This window comes from Typopeltis vanoorti, chromosome 9 (assembly GCF_054136105.1).
Source record: "Typopeltis vanoorti isolate ZY-2024b chromosome 9, IOZ_Tvanoo_1.0, whole genome shotgun sequence".
In the NCBI taxonomy this organism is placed as follows: Eukaryota; Metazoa; Arthropoda; class Arachnida; order Uropygi; family Thelyphonidae; genus Typopeltis; species Typopeltis vanoorti.
This window is the reverse complement of record NC_143557.1, coordinates 62,050,900-62,068,518: the sequence shown is the minus strand read 5'-3', so window position 1 is coordinate 62,068,518 and position 17,619 is coordinate 62,050,900. Positions and strand designations below refer to the sequence as shown.

Genomic DNA, 17,619 nt, shown 5'->3' with positions numbered 1-17,619 from the left:
GGGCATGACCAAATTTTTGGCATCTATGGCACTGCCCAGAAGAGGCCCTCTTCCTAAGTGGCTCCGGTGAGACCTTAAGCCCACAGATTGTCTTCAAGTTATAAATATTTTTATAGATATTGTGTATTTCCACCAATACCAGAGGCATAGGGGTCTTGTTTGATCTGTACATTCTACTGACCTTTATGGGAGGCAGATCTTGCATGCTGAGGTCAGCAGCTATTTCAGCTGTTTCAGTGTCTTCTGATACTCCTCTGAGTACCACTTTTAAATTTTTCTCCGAGGTAAGTGTGAAGGTATGGTATTGTATACCTCTTACATCCAACTTCTTGGTTAAATTTCTATAGTCAGTCACTGTAGCGGGCTGAATTTTGATGCCCTCCTCTGTGTTCTTGGCAGTGGAGTAATTTATCTGTAGGTTGGCCATGGTAGTTCTTAAGACTCTCCATCTCTGCTTTTCCCTAAGAATGACTGGAGGCACCTTTTCATTGATGGAGGCAGAAGAATCTGTGTTGGGGGCATCTTCATCCATGCCATTTTCGTTTACTGACTCAGAGGCCAGAGTTTTGCGTTTTTTGCACGTGTGCATCTCTCCTTGATCTGAATGAGTAGAGTCTGAGATTACTAGATTTAATGTTTCCTCCATTTGAAGAGCGTCTTCATTTTGATCTTCATCAGTCTCAGGTAAAGAGTAAGATTTAGGAAGCCAGGCCATTCAAGCTCGAACTTATTAAGGAGTTTCTTTATGAAGCTGAATGCAAGTCCTTTATCTAGAGAGTCTATAATGATGTCAGGATCTATCATGTTAGATGGCCATTTTAGCTTAAACTTCCTTTGAAGTTTATTTACTAGAATTAACGCTGCCCCTTCATCCAGAGAATCTGTGAGGGCGTCCAAATCTAACACATTCATCATTGACGATTTGCGTATGAACGCAAGTAATTTCTGCAAATATTTGGATCTGAAATAAATGTGCTAACAATGGCGATTCTGTCGGCTGTTAGGCCTAACGAATCGCCCTCGTTGCAATTACAGTCCACTTACCTGTGCTGCTGTTCTTAAATACAGTATAATCTGTAATTTAATAACTTTAATCACATCTCTGCTAGTTAATCTAGCAGCTACACTACAAAACCAAAGTTTCTCATATTTGGAACTGAAAAAATCCTAAATCACAAGCCAACTTAGTTGCATCTCTATATCGCATTTCACAACACTCCCCGGTAAAGAAGCGACTCATAAAGAGCATTTCTAAATTATTATTATGAGGGTATCTCCATGGTGTCAGAAGACTCACCGCAGGAGACCATACATTGACATACTAACCATTATTCGAACAAAAATATATACCTATATATAGGTATATACATAAATATATGCCTATCATACTTCTCCTTAAGGCAGTGTTTCCGAACGTTTTTTGGATCGTGCCCCGCCTCAAAGATTTTGATGCTCCCCTCCCTCTAGCATAATAGTCAGCCAGTTCTGAAAAAGTATAATATAAATATATACTTTAAATAAAAAAGGAACATAGATAAAACTGTTTTTAATTAGACTTTCTTCACTTCAATGAATATGAATTTTATATTACACTTTGTATATTATAAAACTTAAATCGAACTGAACTGGCGAAAATAAAATCTAAGTTAATGCGATCCTTGAGCTTGATGTCTGCTGCAAAGAGTTTTTATTTGAGGTACTAATTTAGTCATTTTCAATCTCAAATCCATGGTTTGTGATATCCAGATGATTTCTTTTGTTCAGTAGCAAGTCATTTACAGCACTAAAGCCACATTCAACTAAATGTGACTACGGGAAGAGCAACAGTATTTTTTTTTTTTTTTTTTTGCAAAACTAGTTGAATTTTGGTATTTCATTTCTGTCTCATCAGAAAGCCATGCCATTGTCCCTTTTATGTTAAATAAATTTCTAATAGACTCATCATTTTTCTTTTCTCAGAGTTCTTGATACTGTATTTATGTTGATTGCTGTACTAGCGATGTCAGCTTTTTTTTCTCGGAAAGTCAGGGTTGCAACATCGACAATTTATCGCCGACAATGGTGAGTTTTTTGAGTATATCAGTGATGAGGTGACAAATGCAGTGTCATTTTCTAACTTCCCCCAAAAATATTCAAATTGCCCACATTGAGAAACACTGCCTTAAGGAGAAGTATGATATTTGTTAACGGGCAAAGCATTCACAACCACCTCTGGTAACACATTCCACACATTCACCACCGTCCAAAACTGCATTTCTAAATTGCAGCTGACTACCAGCTTTACAAGTTTTTGGATTCATTTTTTTTACATATGAGATGTTTTTTTTGCGATCATTTTCTCAATGAAAAGATAAAAAAAAAAAAACGCGAAAATTCAAAGCATGTTGTTGGATTCTGAATGAAGAGAAATTTAAATTATTAATACTCTCCTCAGAATCCAACATAATCCACCATGGCAAAGGCTACATTTGTAAATATTATTTAATGTAAATCACTTGTTTATAATTTAATATTCATATAACTACCTTTAATTTTATCTAATATTTAATTATTTAATCAAGAATATATGTATTAATAGTAGAAAAACTCTGTGTTAAAATATTATCAAGCTATTTAGCTTATTTCTATGTTAATATAGAATTTATATTTGATAATTTAACTGCGCATTAATTGAAATATAAATATTCTTTATTTATTCCTATTTGTAGAAGTTTAGCTTTATGCAATACCTCAATTTTATTATATTTTGTTTGGTTGTCATGGAAACGTATGTAAGTGAGCGAGCATGTTTTTGGAACACCACGTGAAGAGAAGGTTTATTGAATAGAGTTTTAGAAAGAAAAATCACAAGAATAATTTAGACGGGAAGAACAGATATATAAGTGATGAATGCTGAAATTATTAATTAAGAGATTAGATAGATTAAGAGAGAGAGAAAGGAGAGGATTGGCATTAGGTTGGAATTGGAGCATTCGGGAATCTCAGTGCGATAATAGCGAGTCGGCAAGTCACTCAAGCAGCTAATAAAGTCTACTAGTCGAGAAGCAGTTAGCTAATAAGTTGTAAAATAACAATTATAGCTACGGAAATCAGCTGAGAGACTATTAATTAGACTAGCGATACTTGAATTGAGATATAATTTCAGGGGCGACCTGTCAAGGACACACAGAATCTTGAAATAAAGCATCGAGTAACTAGAGAATAGTAGAGGCTGTAAAATTAATTGAATGCCGGAAGAGTGAACAACTGTGCATATAAAACCTCAAGTTAAGGAATTATTGTGTGTTGCCTTAATTCATGAGTGATCAATAGTACTTTATGCAACGTCTATTTATGTGTATTGTGACCGATGATTAATTCAGTTATTGCTTAGAAGAATTATTTTAATGAATGCCGTATACTGTTTAAGTGTTTACAGTTATAAAAAGTGTTTACGTATAAGTAGGTGAAGAAAAAAAATTATCGGTAAGATTATTCCAACCGTTAATATTCCTATACAGAGAAGTGTGAGTGTTTCATCCTAGAATTTCCTTATACTAACAGTAACTATTGAGGAAGTTAGCTAAAGTGTAAATTTAAAAGTGTTTGTTTGTGAAGAGGTATTACTGCAATTTTTATTGTATTTGGAACTTAAAGAACTGTGAGAAGACTGTATTAAAGATAACAAATTACCATTGTCTGAGTTTGTATGACAGTATTATCAGAAAGGCTGAAGTGTTTATAATAACTTGTTTAGTGATTTGAACTTAAGTGTATAATTTGTGATTATAAAATTAAATGCTTGTTTTTGTTAATCAAAAGTTGTATTTTGCCTGAATCTCTTTTACTGCACCATTCATAAAATATTCGAACCAAAGCAGGTGAATTAAGTTAGTTAAATATACTCGGCCAGTATATATATTAAGGAGAAATAGTTGAGGATTGGTTTATCTTCAATTCTTGAACTAATTCAGATGTAAAGTGGTGCAGTCTTTAAATATAAATTTTCTTTATATTTGAATTAGAAATCAACTCACAACTTATCAATTAGTTAAGAACATCGTAATAGTAATCATGTCAAATCCAAAGTATAGATTAAGATGAAGTAGGATCCAACAATGTATACATCGTGTACTTTCAAAATGTGGCAGGTTGGAAGTGCTGGGAGACATTAATATTTTGATCTCAGAATTCAGCAGCAGTAGAGATAGTGCTTCAGAAACAAGTGAATGCCAGTTTGTGGATACTAATAATGTATTAGAGGGTAAAGAGAATGTGAAAGATGTACATATGGATTTGACAGAGGGAGATGGTTTATCTGATGACCATGATTGTGTGTGTGAATGTCAGTCGAAAGTAGGGGTGTGTGAAGAGACAACTGTTGAGAAAGGAGATGGAAGGCATGAAGACAGTTGAGGAGGGTGAATGAAGAGATCAGGAGTCTGGACAGGTTGGCAAGGAGAATGAGAGAAGGACATGAAATAATGGGAGAGACAGGGGAAGAGAGGAAGTTGGAGAAAGTCAAAAGTGTGGAAGGTAGTTATAGAGAGAGAGAGAGAGAGAGAGAGAGAGAGATGAAATGTAGGGAAAGTGAGAAAGAAAGATTGGAAGCAGAAAACGTCAGGGATGCCAATGAAAGAAGGATGAATGAATCAGTTAGGCACATCATGTATGGAGATTGGATGATTCAGGGTGTGCCAGAGGAGTATTTACTGGGTAGAAGGATAGCAAGAGACAGAGTGGCAATGAAGAGAGGTGAAAATGTAGAGATAATAGTAATAATTGTTATAGATACAAATGACCTGAGAGGAATTGTGTAGTGAGAGATTTGAGATTGATGTTAAGGATAGTGTAGCAGTAATGCATCAGAGGAAAGATAGTGTGTTGCCTTGGTATGCAGGGTGAACATCAGTGATAACAAATGAGATGACAGTGAGAATGTATAGGAAGAGAGGTCTGAAATATGTGGATGCATAGAGTAAGAAAGCTATACACAAAAGATAGATTATATTTGAATGCAAAAGGATGCAGGCATTTGGTTTTGTAGACAAATGATTGTGTCAATGCATGGAAACTAGAATTGTATGGGTGAAATGTAGTAGGAATGGTCTTGTGGGGATAATGGCTTGAGAAATGAAAGGGTATACCACAATATTGCAGAGTCAGGTGAAATATGCAGGAAGTAATAATGGCTATAAGAATATTAGCAAGGCACTGGTTTTTCTGTACACGAATGCTAGGAGTATTGAGAATAAAAGGAATCAGTTTGTGGCATTGACTGATTGTCTCTTCAAAGATTGTTGATATTAGTAAAACTTGGCTGAGTGAGGAGGATGTTCAAACAGGGATAAAAATTGAAGGATATAGTGCAGCAGTAGTGTTACTCATGATTAGAGATGAATTGTGCCCTCTCAGGAAAAATTGTGGTGAAAATAACTAATGGCTATGAGAGTATATAGTGTGAGATAGATCTTTATAAGACCAGATGTCTAGTGGTATGTTGCTACAGACCAAGAAATATAACTGGTGATGAGCAGGAAATGTTTAGGAAAATTAGTTTGGGAAGTGCAGAGCAAGTCATCATTATGGGTGACTTCAACTATAGCGATATAAACTGGGCAAAGGAGACAGCATGCATCAATAAGGGAACTGAGTTTGGATTTCTTGAGGGACAGCTGTCTTAGGCAGCATGTGGTGGAGAGAACACGAGGATCGAGAGTTTTGGATTTGGTCATAGAATCTGATTGTGACTGAGATGTCAGTATACTTTCCCATGTTGGTGAGAGTGACCATGCAGTCCTGACTTGGAGGATAAACAGACATATGGTCTATTCAGTGCTTCTAGAAAGAATTTATGTTGAATTATAAGGCAGGCAGCTTTCACAGACTTAGAACCAGCTTAGAGCAATGCATTGGATGAAAGAATTTTGAAGGTTCAGTACCAGGACCACTACTGTTCAATCTTTATGCCTATGATATTGTCACGGGACTACTGGAAATGTTCTGTTTACACATGATGTGAACAGGACTGGCATTACCATTTAGGCAAACTAGGCAACCACCTAGGGCACAAGCCATGAAGGGGTGCAAAACTTTCAAAATTTTGCAAAATTGAAAGCAAGAAAAATTAAAATTTGATTTTCATATATTATACATATTGTATATTACTCTGTATATTATTAATAAAGCATGCCAAAATAATTTTTATTTTTTATATTTAAAATTTCATTTTAAAAAATATCCAACTTGTGAAATAAGGGGCATACTTGTAAACTTTGCCTAGGGCTCAAAATAACCTGGCACCAACACTGGATGTGAAGTGTCAGAGGGTTATAGGTAATAGTGCTGATTTTGGCTCTTCAAGATTTGAATAAGCTGCAGAGGTGGACAAATGAATAGGAATATCAGTTTAATGTAACTTAATGTAAGGTTTTGAAATTATTATTACGTGACACCTCCAAGGAGTCCAAACTCGATGAGTTTGGACTCCACTTGGCCAACCAGGCCAGCATTGGATCCACAGATAGGATGCATCATACTCACTTAGTGAAGTTATACTGGAAGAAATAGAGCAAACAACGGATCTTGGAGTGATCATAGATAGAAATTTTAAGCTCAGAAAACATATTACAAAGATTGTGAAGACATCTCAGAGAATTGATACAATATTGAAGAGGACATTGATCACGAGAAATAAAAGGGTGGTGGTCCCATTACATCAAGTTTTGATCAGACCACATCTAGATTTCTGTGCTTAGCTGGTCACTCGGATTTGAAGGAGATGGAATATCCTTGGAGAGGTATAGAGATGGATAACAAAAATGATATGTGGACAATCTTGATTATGCATGTATATTGCAGAGTTTGGTGCATGAAGACAAGAGGGTTGGATATGATTGAGACATTTTAAGCTTTTTTAAGGGATTATTGTTGGATTATCACTGGGAGCTTTTTTCTTATGGAAGGAATAAGGACATGGGGTCATCCCTGGAAGTTGCAAAAGGAAGCAGTGGATAAAAGAGTAAGAAGTACATTTTTTTGCATGGAGAGTGGTGGGAGCATGAAATGCATTGCCTGAGAGAATGGTGTAAGTGCAAACTGTGGATAAGTTTAAGTGGTACATTAAATTTTATTATTGACTTGCAGTGACCTCCCATGATGAGTCTTGCGACTCCATGGAGATAAAGAAAATAATAAAACCATATGAAGGATGCCATTTCTAGTGTAGTAACTGAGCATTTTCGTTTCCTCTCTTCTTTAACACTGCTTCTCGTTATCACCTCATTGTGCTGAAGGACCTATTGCCAGGAGACTTTAAGCAATGTAAAGAGAGAAAGAAAAGTTTTCCAAACCTTTCGACAAAAATGGTTGAGTGACTGAAGTTATTCATCCACTTCCTCTTTATTTTAATTCAAGTGAAATTTCCAGCGAAACTTAAGCAACACAATGTTTATTGTATAAACCTCTCTTTTCCTCACTCCCTTAGTCTTCAGGAGGTTTGCTGTAATGATAATATCACTATCATATATCATTACTGTAATAATAATTATATCATATATATGTTATAATATATATTCTTATACTCCATATGTATATAATATGTGCCTTCGTGCACAATTGTAAGAAGAACAACAGTATGTTGCGCTCTTTGATTGGAAAAGGCCTAAGTTCAATTCTTGTCCCAGTGGGAGGAATCTTTAATGGGTTTTTTTTTTTTCATTTGAAGGTGAGTTAGCCGATCTCGTATGGAGGTAGCAAGGTTTTTTCTCCCAGAAATTCGGGTTTTTCATCCTGCATACAGACACATCAGCCTATAGACAAAATTATACTAGGACAAAAAACTACTAGGGAACCATTTCAGTTATATTGTGCTATAATTAAAAATAGCAACTAATGCTACAGCATTAGTGGTAGTATAGACAATATTTAAAGTAAGAGTTGAGATTGTTATTTTCACATTATTCCAGGGGAATTAATGACTAATCCATGGGGGATTGCTAGAAGTCCACAAGCCTAATTATTATGACACTATTCATCCGAGACGACAACACCTGTCAATTTGTCAAATGTAGCCCAGCTAACTGGATTAAAAAGAAAAACCTTAGGATTTCAGATGTAACCTTGTAAAGGTTATAAAGAAGTGTAATAACCTCCTTTCTCTGTTTGTGTCAAGGTATTCTTTAATAATCATATAACTCTGTAAGCCATTTTGGCAATTTCTGTAATATTTTGTCTGAAACGTGGAGTCTGTAATAACCAACTTCTCCAATACCTTAATCACCACTCCTGAGATGCTGATTGGTCAATAATTTGCTGCCTCGGTCTTGGAGTCTCCCTTATGCGAACTATTTTGCCCTTCTCCACTCCTTTGAGACCCACCCAGGGCCAAGACTTTAATAATCTGTAAAAGGAACTACTAATTCTCTCTCACATTTTCATAATACATTAGCTGAAATGCCATCTAATCCTATAACTATTCTTGTTAAGGATCTGTAATACTCTGTGCACTTCTCAATTCCCTACTGCTATTTACACATCAGCTCATATCACATTTGTTACTACAGTATCATCCACCTGGATAATACACCTTCCAACATGATCACTCAGTAAGTTAACCATTTTGTCTGCATCAGTCACCTCCCAACAGTCATCATTCAACACAGTTATTCTTCCTTGTATTGAACTTATGTGAACAGTGATAACACAAAATTCTCATAAGACTTCTAAAAAAAAACCTCCCCCTCAACCAGACTAATAATGTCAAATTCCTAAGGAGTGGAAGGAGGGCAAGATTGTGCCACTTCATAAAGGAGGTGATCGAACTCAAACATCAAACTATAGGCCTATCTGTGTTCAGGTATTGTGGTAAGTTGTTGGAGAAGCTGGTGAGAACTAGGATCCAGAGTTGGGTAGACAACAATGGTATTATCTTTGATGGATAGCATGGATTTGCTAAAGGCAGGTCATATTTTAGTAATCTACTTACTTATTACAATAAAGTGACTGCTTCCTTGGACAGAGGAGAAGGATACACAGTAATATACTTGGATTTCGCCAAAGCTTTTGATAGAGTACCTCACGATAAGTTGACAGTGAAACTAGAGCAGATGGGGTTGGATATTAGATTAGTGCATTGGATTGGAGACTGGCTATCTGATAGGTATCAACAAGTTGTGTATGGGGGGTGCGATATCCAGGAAAAAGAAAGTCACTAGTGGAGTGCCTCAGAGGTTTGTTTTAGGGCCATTACTATTTAACTTGTATATTAATGATATTGGCGAAGATTTGGATGGAGATATTCAGTTGTTTGCAGATGATGCAAAGTTGGGACGAACCATGAAGTGTAGTAAAGATGTTGTGCCTTACAGGATGACTTGAATCAATTGAGTGATTGGGCATGGAAATGGGGATGTGAGTTCAATGTTGCAAAATGTAAGGTTTTAAAATTTGGAAAACAAAGATGGGATGCAGAATTTATGCTTGGTGAGAACATATTGTTGGAGGTAGAGGAAATAAGAGATCTGGTGGTGATATTGGATAAGGATCTAAAATTTAGGGGACACGTCGCCAAAGTTGTGAAGACAACACAAAGGCTTCTGGTAATGATGCAGAGGACACTGACGTGTAGAAGTAGGGAGATTCTTGTTCTGTTGTATAAGGCTTTGATTAGGCCATACATGGACTATTGTGCCCAGATTTGATCGCCGGATTTTCAGAAGGATGAAGAGATGTTGGAAAGGGTCCAAAGGCGACTGACTAAGGTAGTTTCTGACCTCTGGAATGTTGAGTATGAGGAAAGATTGAGAAGATGTAATTTGCAGAGTCTGGTGGAGAGGAGGAAGAGGGGAGATATGATAGAAACCTACAAGTTGGTAAGGGGTTGTTATAAGATCAATGGTGGAGAAGTTCTACAGAGAATAGTGGGAGATCAGGGGAGAATCAGAGGTCATCCCTGGAAACTGTATAAAGATGGTGTGAGTAGGGGAGTGAGAGGCAGATTTTTTTCATGCAGAGTGAATGATTGGAATGCCTTGTCTGAGAGTGTGGTGTCTGCAAAGAGTTTGAGTGTGTTTAAGGCCCGGTATGATGAGATGTGTGTGTGATAAAAGGACCTCCCAGATGAGTCTTTGACTCCATGAGGTCTTGGGGTAATAATAATAATATACACACACACACACCATATCTTTACCTCATATCAAAAGGTACAACAATAACTGGGCTCACTCCTGAAACAGTAAAATTTTCAGAATAGTTTACAAACCTCTGGACAAAGTCTCCAATTTCCTTAGAAAAATTAAGGATCACCAGGATCCTCCTTCCCAGGTGTCAGTTTATCCCCCCTGTCAATGCGGGATTGAACAAACAGGATGGATTACCAAAAAGTGGACTAGCTTATCATGCTTCAGATGAAGATCATTTCATCAGGTGGAAAAAAGCAAAGCTACTACATAAATCCCAGTTTAAATCACAGAGACTGTTCCCAGAAATGGTATAATTCTACATAAAGTTTGGCATGCTGTCCTATCCACTTATCAGCAATAATCATGAAACATCACAATAGAGAGCATAAAGTGCCTATGATAATGTTAGCTTAAGCTGGTGAAATTTCAGGTTGTAAATATTTAATTTATTTAAATTAAGAGGATATTAAATCCCACATTATTTCAAAGCTGAATAAGAAACTCAAAGATAGGAATCAAAGAGTTTCATGCTGAATAAAGCAAACTATAAAACTACATCATACATCTCCTAGGAGATGTGTTTTACATTATGGGAAATACTAAGAATAATGATCAGAACTTTACCCACCTTTGCTGCGAGTTGCCCTAGTTTTGAACTATGTGTTTTAGCTTACACTACAATTCGCCAAAACTTTTTATAGTTGGCTATATTTGGCATGAAACTCTTTGATTCCTATCTTTGAGTTTCTTATTCGGCTTTGAAATAATGTGGAATTTTATATCCCCTTAATTTAAATAATGTTACATTGCCAAAGTGAAGCCTATTGGCTCTTTATTTAAGTAATTTAATTTATTTATTAAATTGGTTATTTTATTCCTGTCTCTACATAGTTTATTCCAGAAACTTCAATATGAATCAACATTCCAAAGATCTCATATTACCATAGCTACTTAACTGTGAAAAGTTCTTTCCAGTTTCACCTCTCATTCCAAAAACCAATGACTGTCTTTGCACAGTCTGGTCAGGTCTTCATGGAACAGTAACTGGTTTCGTTCTTCTGTTGTCTCCTGAATTTTACTTTCTTGTCACAGAATTTCACCCTCACAATACTGTTTCGCCTTCATTAATATATACATAATATGTACATAGCAAAACAAGTGTTTGCCAAGTTGGCAGGAAAAAAGATCCAGAGGAAGACCAAGATATAGGTGGATTAATACAGTAAAAAGTGCCTTGGAAGATAGAAATATAAGATCCAGTAATGTTGGAGTCTTGACGGGTAACAGATTGATTTGGAGGAAAATTGTAGATAGGAAATTAGTAATGATGTAAGTTTTTCATGTAGTATTATCATATCCTATACACCCCTTGAGGATACATGTCAGAACTTCACCCTCAGTCTGTTCAAATCCTGAATAGATTGTCCACGATACCTCTGGGATACTGCTTTCCCTTGTTATATCATTGCATTTCTTTAATTTATACTTTATTGTGTTCTCTTATTTGTATCACTTATCTTAGATTGTCACTGTGTAGTGTTATTACTTTAACTATATATTTTTATGGTCTATACACACGAGACTATCAGAACTCTTTACTCTCTTATCTACAGTTAAATCTATCCACATAATTGGATGATTCTTAGAATGATGAAGTATATTAAATAATTAACAAAGGGTAGACTTCTGAATTGAGTCCTATCCTCAGCAATAATGGTCTAGAGTTCCCTCCTAATCAGGTTCTGGCAATATTTATTTGATCAAGCTGTGCCAGCCAGATCCCTGGGTTAGAAATTCCTCTTAACCAAGGAGTAACCTTCAGAAAATATATTAAGTAAATCAGTCTATTAATTACTCTTTATCTCAATTTTATCTCTCTCTTAAAATACTTTAGTTTGCAGTCGTGGTCTCTGTCATATTATTCTTTCCTGCTCAGATTCAGATATTAGCAAGCAGTGCATTGGATTCAATATAAGGCACAAAACAGGTTAAGATATCCAAGATACATTTATTAAATTCCTAAGAATACACATTTACAAGAACATACTCAATTGGAATAGAGGTATCCTAAGTTGTAAATCCTTTCTTTTAAGCTTACATGGTGATCCGAATGCATTTTTGAAAATTATGGAGACAACTACCATGTTTAAATAACAACTTTAGTTTTTAATAGTAGATTTTAGTTATATTAAACTAAGTTATAAAGTTAAACGTAGCAACAGTAATTCGCACAACATATCCAATCATAGGTTAATTTCACAGCACAAAATTTTGTTATCTTCTAAATATCCTTACTAGTCTACACATACTCTCAAAACAATCACATCGATAACTTAATAGATCATTACTCTACAATTCACTCAAATAATTACTTGAGAAATAGCCCTAAGACTTAAGACACTGCTATCTAATATTCGCTATAGTCCTTTTCCCTGCAAGTATAAAGTAATGAAACATAACATCTCTTTTCTTCTATATTACAATATTCCTCTCTTTCTTAACAAAGAATTACAAAAGGTTTTATATTACCATATTTCTGGAAGTATATTCATTCTGTCATCTTATCCTTACTTCATCCCACGGAATGTTCGGTCTTCTTCTAGACGATTGTCTCACAGGCAAGGCTTGGACTTCATTGTTCTGCCTTTCTTTCCCATCGCGGACTAGAAACAGCATGGCTAGGATCAATCCACGTGGATGTATATGTCGGCCAGTGCCTTCACACTTACTCTGAAGGCTACTGATTATCTCCTCGTCTGTTCCTTCCGTACAACATCGTGAACCGATGGCAGCTAATGGCTACATGCTATCGATACGATCCTGAACTCAAACTTATTCCGACTTCACAAGAAAATCCAAAGCAAATCAGACGAAAAGAACGAAAGACAATCCTCTTAAAAGGGTGGCAAACCCCTTTTAAGAGGTTTGGTGCCCTCTTCACTACTATACCTTTTTGCCTGGCACCCTCTTTTGCGCTTGTCTCGTGTTTTCAATTCGCATCTTCCTGGAAAACCCCATGCACATGCCACTCCGCATCTATACAATTTGCCATAGCCTATGCAATTCACCCGAAGTTTTCGTTAGTGGACTTTGAACTTCTGTTTCATGCCATAACATATATCTTACAAAGAATACTTCCTCCATTATAAATTCTTACAAAATTGACATCGTTTACCCTTAAGTAATATTACATAAAATAGTACTAGCATATGATTCATTAAGCAATTTGTATCTTTACCTACGTACAAGCATTTTTGTTGTTGTTTAGCTAAAACTTGTTGAATCCTGAATAAATCATTTCTTAAAAGAAATCTTTTCATTCATGATCCAACATCCTGCATATATTTGGGTGCAAAGAAAGCAGTATCCCAAAAGAGCCAAAGATCTCTGATCTTCATCTGATCTATTGAAGTATTAACCAAGTGAAAAAACTTACAACTTTCTCTGGTCCAGAATATTTTAGTAACATGACGATACACTGTTTTACTGCTTGTATATGGAAAATATAAGACTTGTATTGATTCAATCTTAGTATCTTCCTGTCTACATCCTACTGATAAACCGCAAGGGTCAAAACTGGTTTGAGTAGCGATTCTTCTTATAATGCACATCCAAAAGGGAGTATGCTTTGCGTTATTGGATACCAAGGCAATTGATATGAAATCAACAGCCTCTGTATACAAGTTAGACTAGTCATGAAGATACTTCATGCAAACTTTGTATGCTTACACTTGGGTAAGGATTAAAACAATAATATAATTTCTTGTCAACAAAACTTAATGCAAATTTCTCTGGATCAGAAAATATTTAGTTAATACACACATTATTATTATGTGTATGTTGCTGAAGTCTGTATGTTGTTATGAATAGGACATGTTCAAATTATAATGTCAGGATCATTGGGAATAGTTGATTTTCATCCTGCTAATAGAACCGCAGTTGTATATATTACTGAAGGAGATATTATAGCTGGAGATGACTATCGTAAAAGACTTGCGAGGTTGTGTAAGGTGAGACTTTTTTTTTTCATACACTTAATCACTGTTTAATAATATTACATGACATGTCTTAAGACTAATTTTGAAAATTTTTTAAACCTGCATGATGACCTGGGCAAAATCTATTCTGTCTTATAAAAGTACTTAGCATATTACACTGCCATTCTCTTCTATGTTCTCCCCAGGACCTTTAGAATGGGCAAACCGCCCAGTTGGTTTTACTGACCGCCCAGCTAATTAATGTTGTGAATTGACATGGATAAATAATGAGCAAGAATGGGAAAATAATTTAAGACATTGTTTAATTAATAGTGATGAGAAATCGAACCAGACTCTCGATACTCATGAGACCAGCTCAATTTCTTGCATTTTCAAGCCAATCTCGAGAGCTTCAGATATTCACTTTGATGCACACCAATCCGTATGCGGAAGAAGACAAAAATGGGAATCTCGAATACAACAGTATTGGTTACAAAGAAGATCTTTTATGAAAGAGACATAATTTTGATGTTTGAAAGAAATACATTGTGAAAATTGAGCGAATCTGAATCGAAGGCAAAAATCAATGTTAAAAATCTACATTTATTTTTCTTAATAATGGTTTTTGTCGGAAGATCGTGAGTCAAGTATTTAATATTTTATTTTGTAAAAGAAAATAGGCCTGCGCATCAAACATAGTTGTGATCTTGGGGAATTCTCGAAACTCTCGAGGACTATGACGTCAGTCTCTAGTGATACCAATTCCCATTCCTAGTAATTAATACTTATAGATAGTAAAATTGCGACATAACACGTGTTATGTGTCTCGGGTATTACTGTCAGTGTACAATTCAGTGATTTGTTCTGGTTAATTTAATAGCAATGATATTTTCTATTTATTAAATTCTCCCTAATGAGTAAAAAGTCAAATCAGAAAACCACACTCTTAAGTTATTTTAAGAAAGATGAAACCGATAAGCATAGTAGTGAATACACCAAATCAACAACAGTATCGTCGATTTCTGCAGAGTCTTTCAAATGTAAAATGTATGTCTAAACACCTCTTATAGAGTATTAACAGTGAGTTGTTTAAAAAATTCCATTGGTTAGTGGTGAAAGATAATGGAATGTATGAAATACAGAAAGAGACGACCCACAAACAAGGAAGTAACTTGGGTAACTATGCCATGCACAAGACTTCAAAATGAAAGCTTGGTTGACCATGAACAAAGCAAGTTATACACTGATTCTTGTTCAGATATAATTGAAAAACATATACTAGAAGAAACTGGAAATGTGGCAAATTGAAATATTATTTTGAATAACTTGCAGAGAGATGGTTTTCTGGGAGCTTTAAGATCTATGTATTGGTTAGCGAAAAATGAGTTACCACATACTACTTTATTTAAAAAATTGCTTGAACATTGCAAGGCTATGGGCTGTTCCTACTTAGAACATCTTAACGTTGGTAAAAATGCACATTATACCTCAGAAAGAATAATGCAAGAGTTGATTGATATTTTAGTATCAAAAATTAGATCTGAAATACTGAAAAATATACATTCTGCAGATTATTTCAGTGTTTTATGTGATGAAATTACCGACATCTCATTTTTAAAACAGCTGATTGTGTACATTAACTTAGAAAAAAGGTCAGGGTTAGTTTTTTATCAATTTGCAATATCATTGATGTCAAAGCTGAGACTATAACTAACAAAGTAATTGAGACCCTTGACAGTCTAGGCTTAAAAGCTTGTAATCTGGTAGGCCTAGAATCTGATGGAGCAGCTGTCATAATTGGAAAGAAAATGGAGTTGCAAAGCTGCTCAAAGATAAAACAGATGGACTCATGGTCAACTGTCATTGTGTAAACCACCGAGTGGCTCTTGCTAGTGCCTAAGCAGCTGCTGAAGTGCCTTATTTAGTCATGTTTAATGATATCTTAAGGCAATTGTTTTTCTTCTTCCAAAATTCCTCAGTCAGGATGGCTGGTTTAACCCACATCCAAAATATACTGAACAGTCCTCAGATTAAACTTAAAATGGCTAGTTACACTAGATGGCTTTCTCATGATTCTGCAATACAGCCTCTAAGAGAATGCATGGTGAGTGTTATAGCTGCATTGGAAAGAGAGGCCACCGAACAAAATGATATCACAGCTGAAGGTTTAAGTAAATATATGAGAACATACAATTTCGTAGCTTCACTAATGATGCTTTCAGATGTGTTACCGCATTTATCTAACTTGTCTAGATCATGGCAAAGGCAAGATGTTGACTTAACTGAAATAGAGCCAGTCTTAGAAGCCAGAAAACTATCCATCATGAAATTGAAAGACACTCCTGGCAGTCATTTTCAAAATCTTCATCAGCATCTTTCAGGTGAACGGTCAGACCTTCACATTGATTATTCAGATTCCAATGTTATTATGTTTAAGACTACAATATATGATAAATACATAGGCACAGTTATTAAACACCTAGAAGCAAGATTTCCAGATATGCCAACCATTTCCTACTTTTCAATGCAGAAAGTCATGATCAACTTAAGGCTTCTGAGATTCTTTTTGATTATTATTCTAGAAATGGAAGTCCTGCAGTTTTAAACTATGAAAGTACTAAACTAGAATGGGCAGTTGCATCAAAAATGATTAATGGACAGTTATACAAAAATCTAGATCCAAGACAAATACTACTGAAATAGCAACAACATCTGAGCTCCGAGTCTTTTCCAAATTTAGCAAAACTAGCTGCTGTTGGATTGGCCATGCCTGTGAGCACAGCTGAATGTGAAAGTGGTTTCTCTGCATTAAAAAGGATAAAAACCTGTATTAGGAATCTCATCAGTCAGAACACTAAATAATCTGATGCTGATTTCAATGCAGGGACCAGATCCAGCAGATTTTAATTACAAAAAAGCTGCTGACAACTGGGCTTCTAAGAAGAGGAGAAGAATTAATTATAGAATTTTAAGCTGTGAGCATTACAAGGTTTTTCATTACTTAATGAGAAAATAAGAAAGATCCTAGTCTTGTTTGTTATATTTGCTATATAAAATATTATCCTCGTTTGAAGTCATTTCTAATAAAATTACTATTTTAATTTGTTATGAAGAAGGGTCTTTCTTAACTCATTCAAAATGTTTGTATGCCCAGCTATGCTTCATTCTACCCAGCTGGTAAAAATTTCTGGGGAGAACCAGTGGCGTATTTAGGTATTTCCCACCCCTAGGGCCGCAGAAAGTGCCGCCCCTCGTGACCTACCCATAGGCAGGTTATGATCTCAACCTCCATTGACTGAAGTTACCGTTGAATCCCACTTGCTTCATATCTCATAACTTTCTTCTGAGTAGTGTCATTTTCAATTTCGGACAAAGTGGAAATTATTTCCGTCCATTCCTCATGAAGACTCTGACAAGCATCATCACGAGCTGACCAACGAGTAGGCAAAGGATGTTTGATTACTTTTGCAGAAGTTTCCAGG

General features: G+C 35.6%; 1 protein-coding gene across 4 annotated transcripts in view; it reads left to right on the top strand.

Moving 5' to 3' along the window:
• The window catches only part of LOC150103085 (Fanconi anemia core complex-associated protein 24-like), an 81,156-nt gene that overhangs the window by 6,637 nt on the left and 56,900 nt on the right, over window positions 1–17,619 (top strand). For 3 of the 4 annotated variants that reach the window (XM_090397841.1, XM_090397838.1, XM_090397840.1), the window contains exon 2: window positions 14,031–14,170. The exons of the other annotated variant lie outside the window; for it this stretch is intronic. In XM_090397841.1, coding sequence (XP_090253967.1) covers window positions 14,048–14,170 — 123 coding nt within the window. In that variant the 5' untranslated portion in view covers window positions 14,031–14,047. The remainder of the gene's footprint in view (window positions 1–14,030; window positions 14,171–17,619) is intronic. 4 annotated transcript variants of the gene reach the window in all.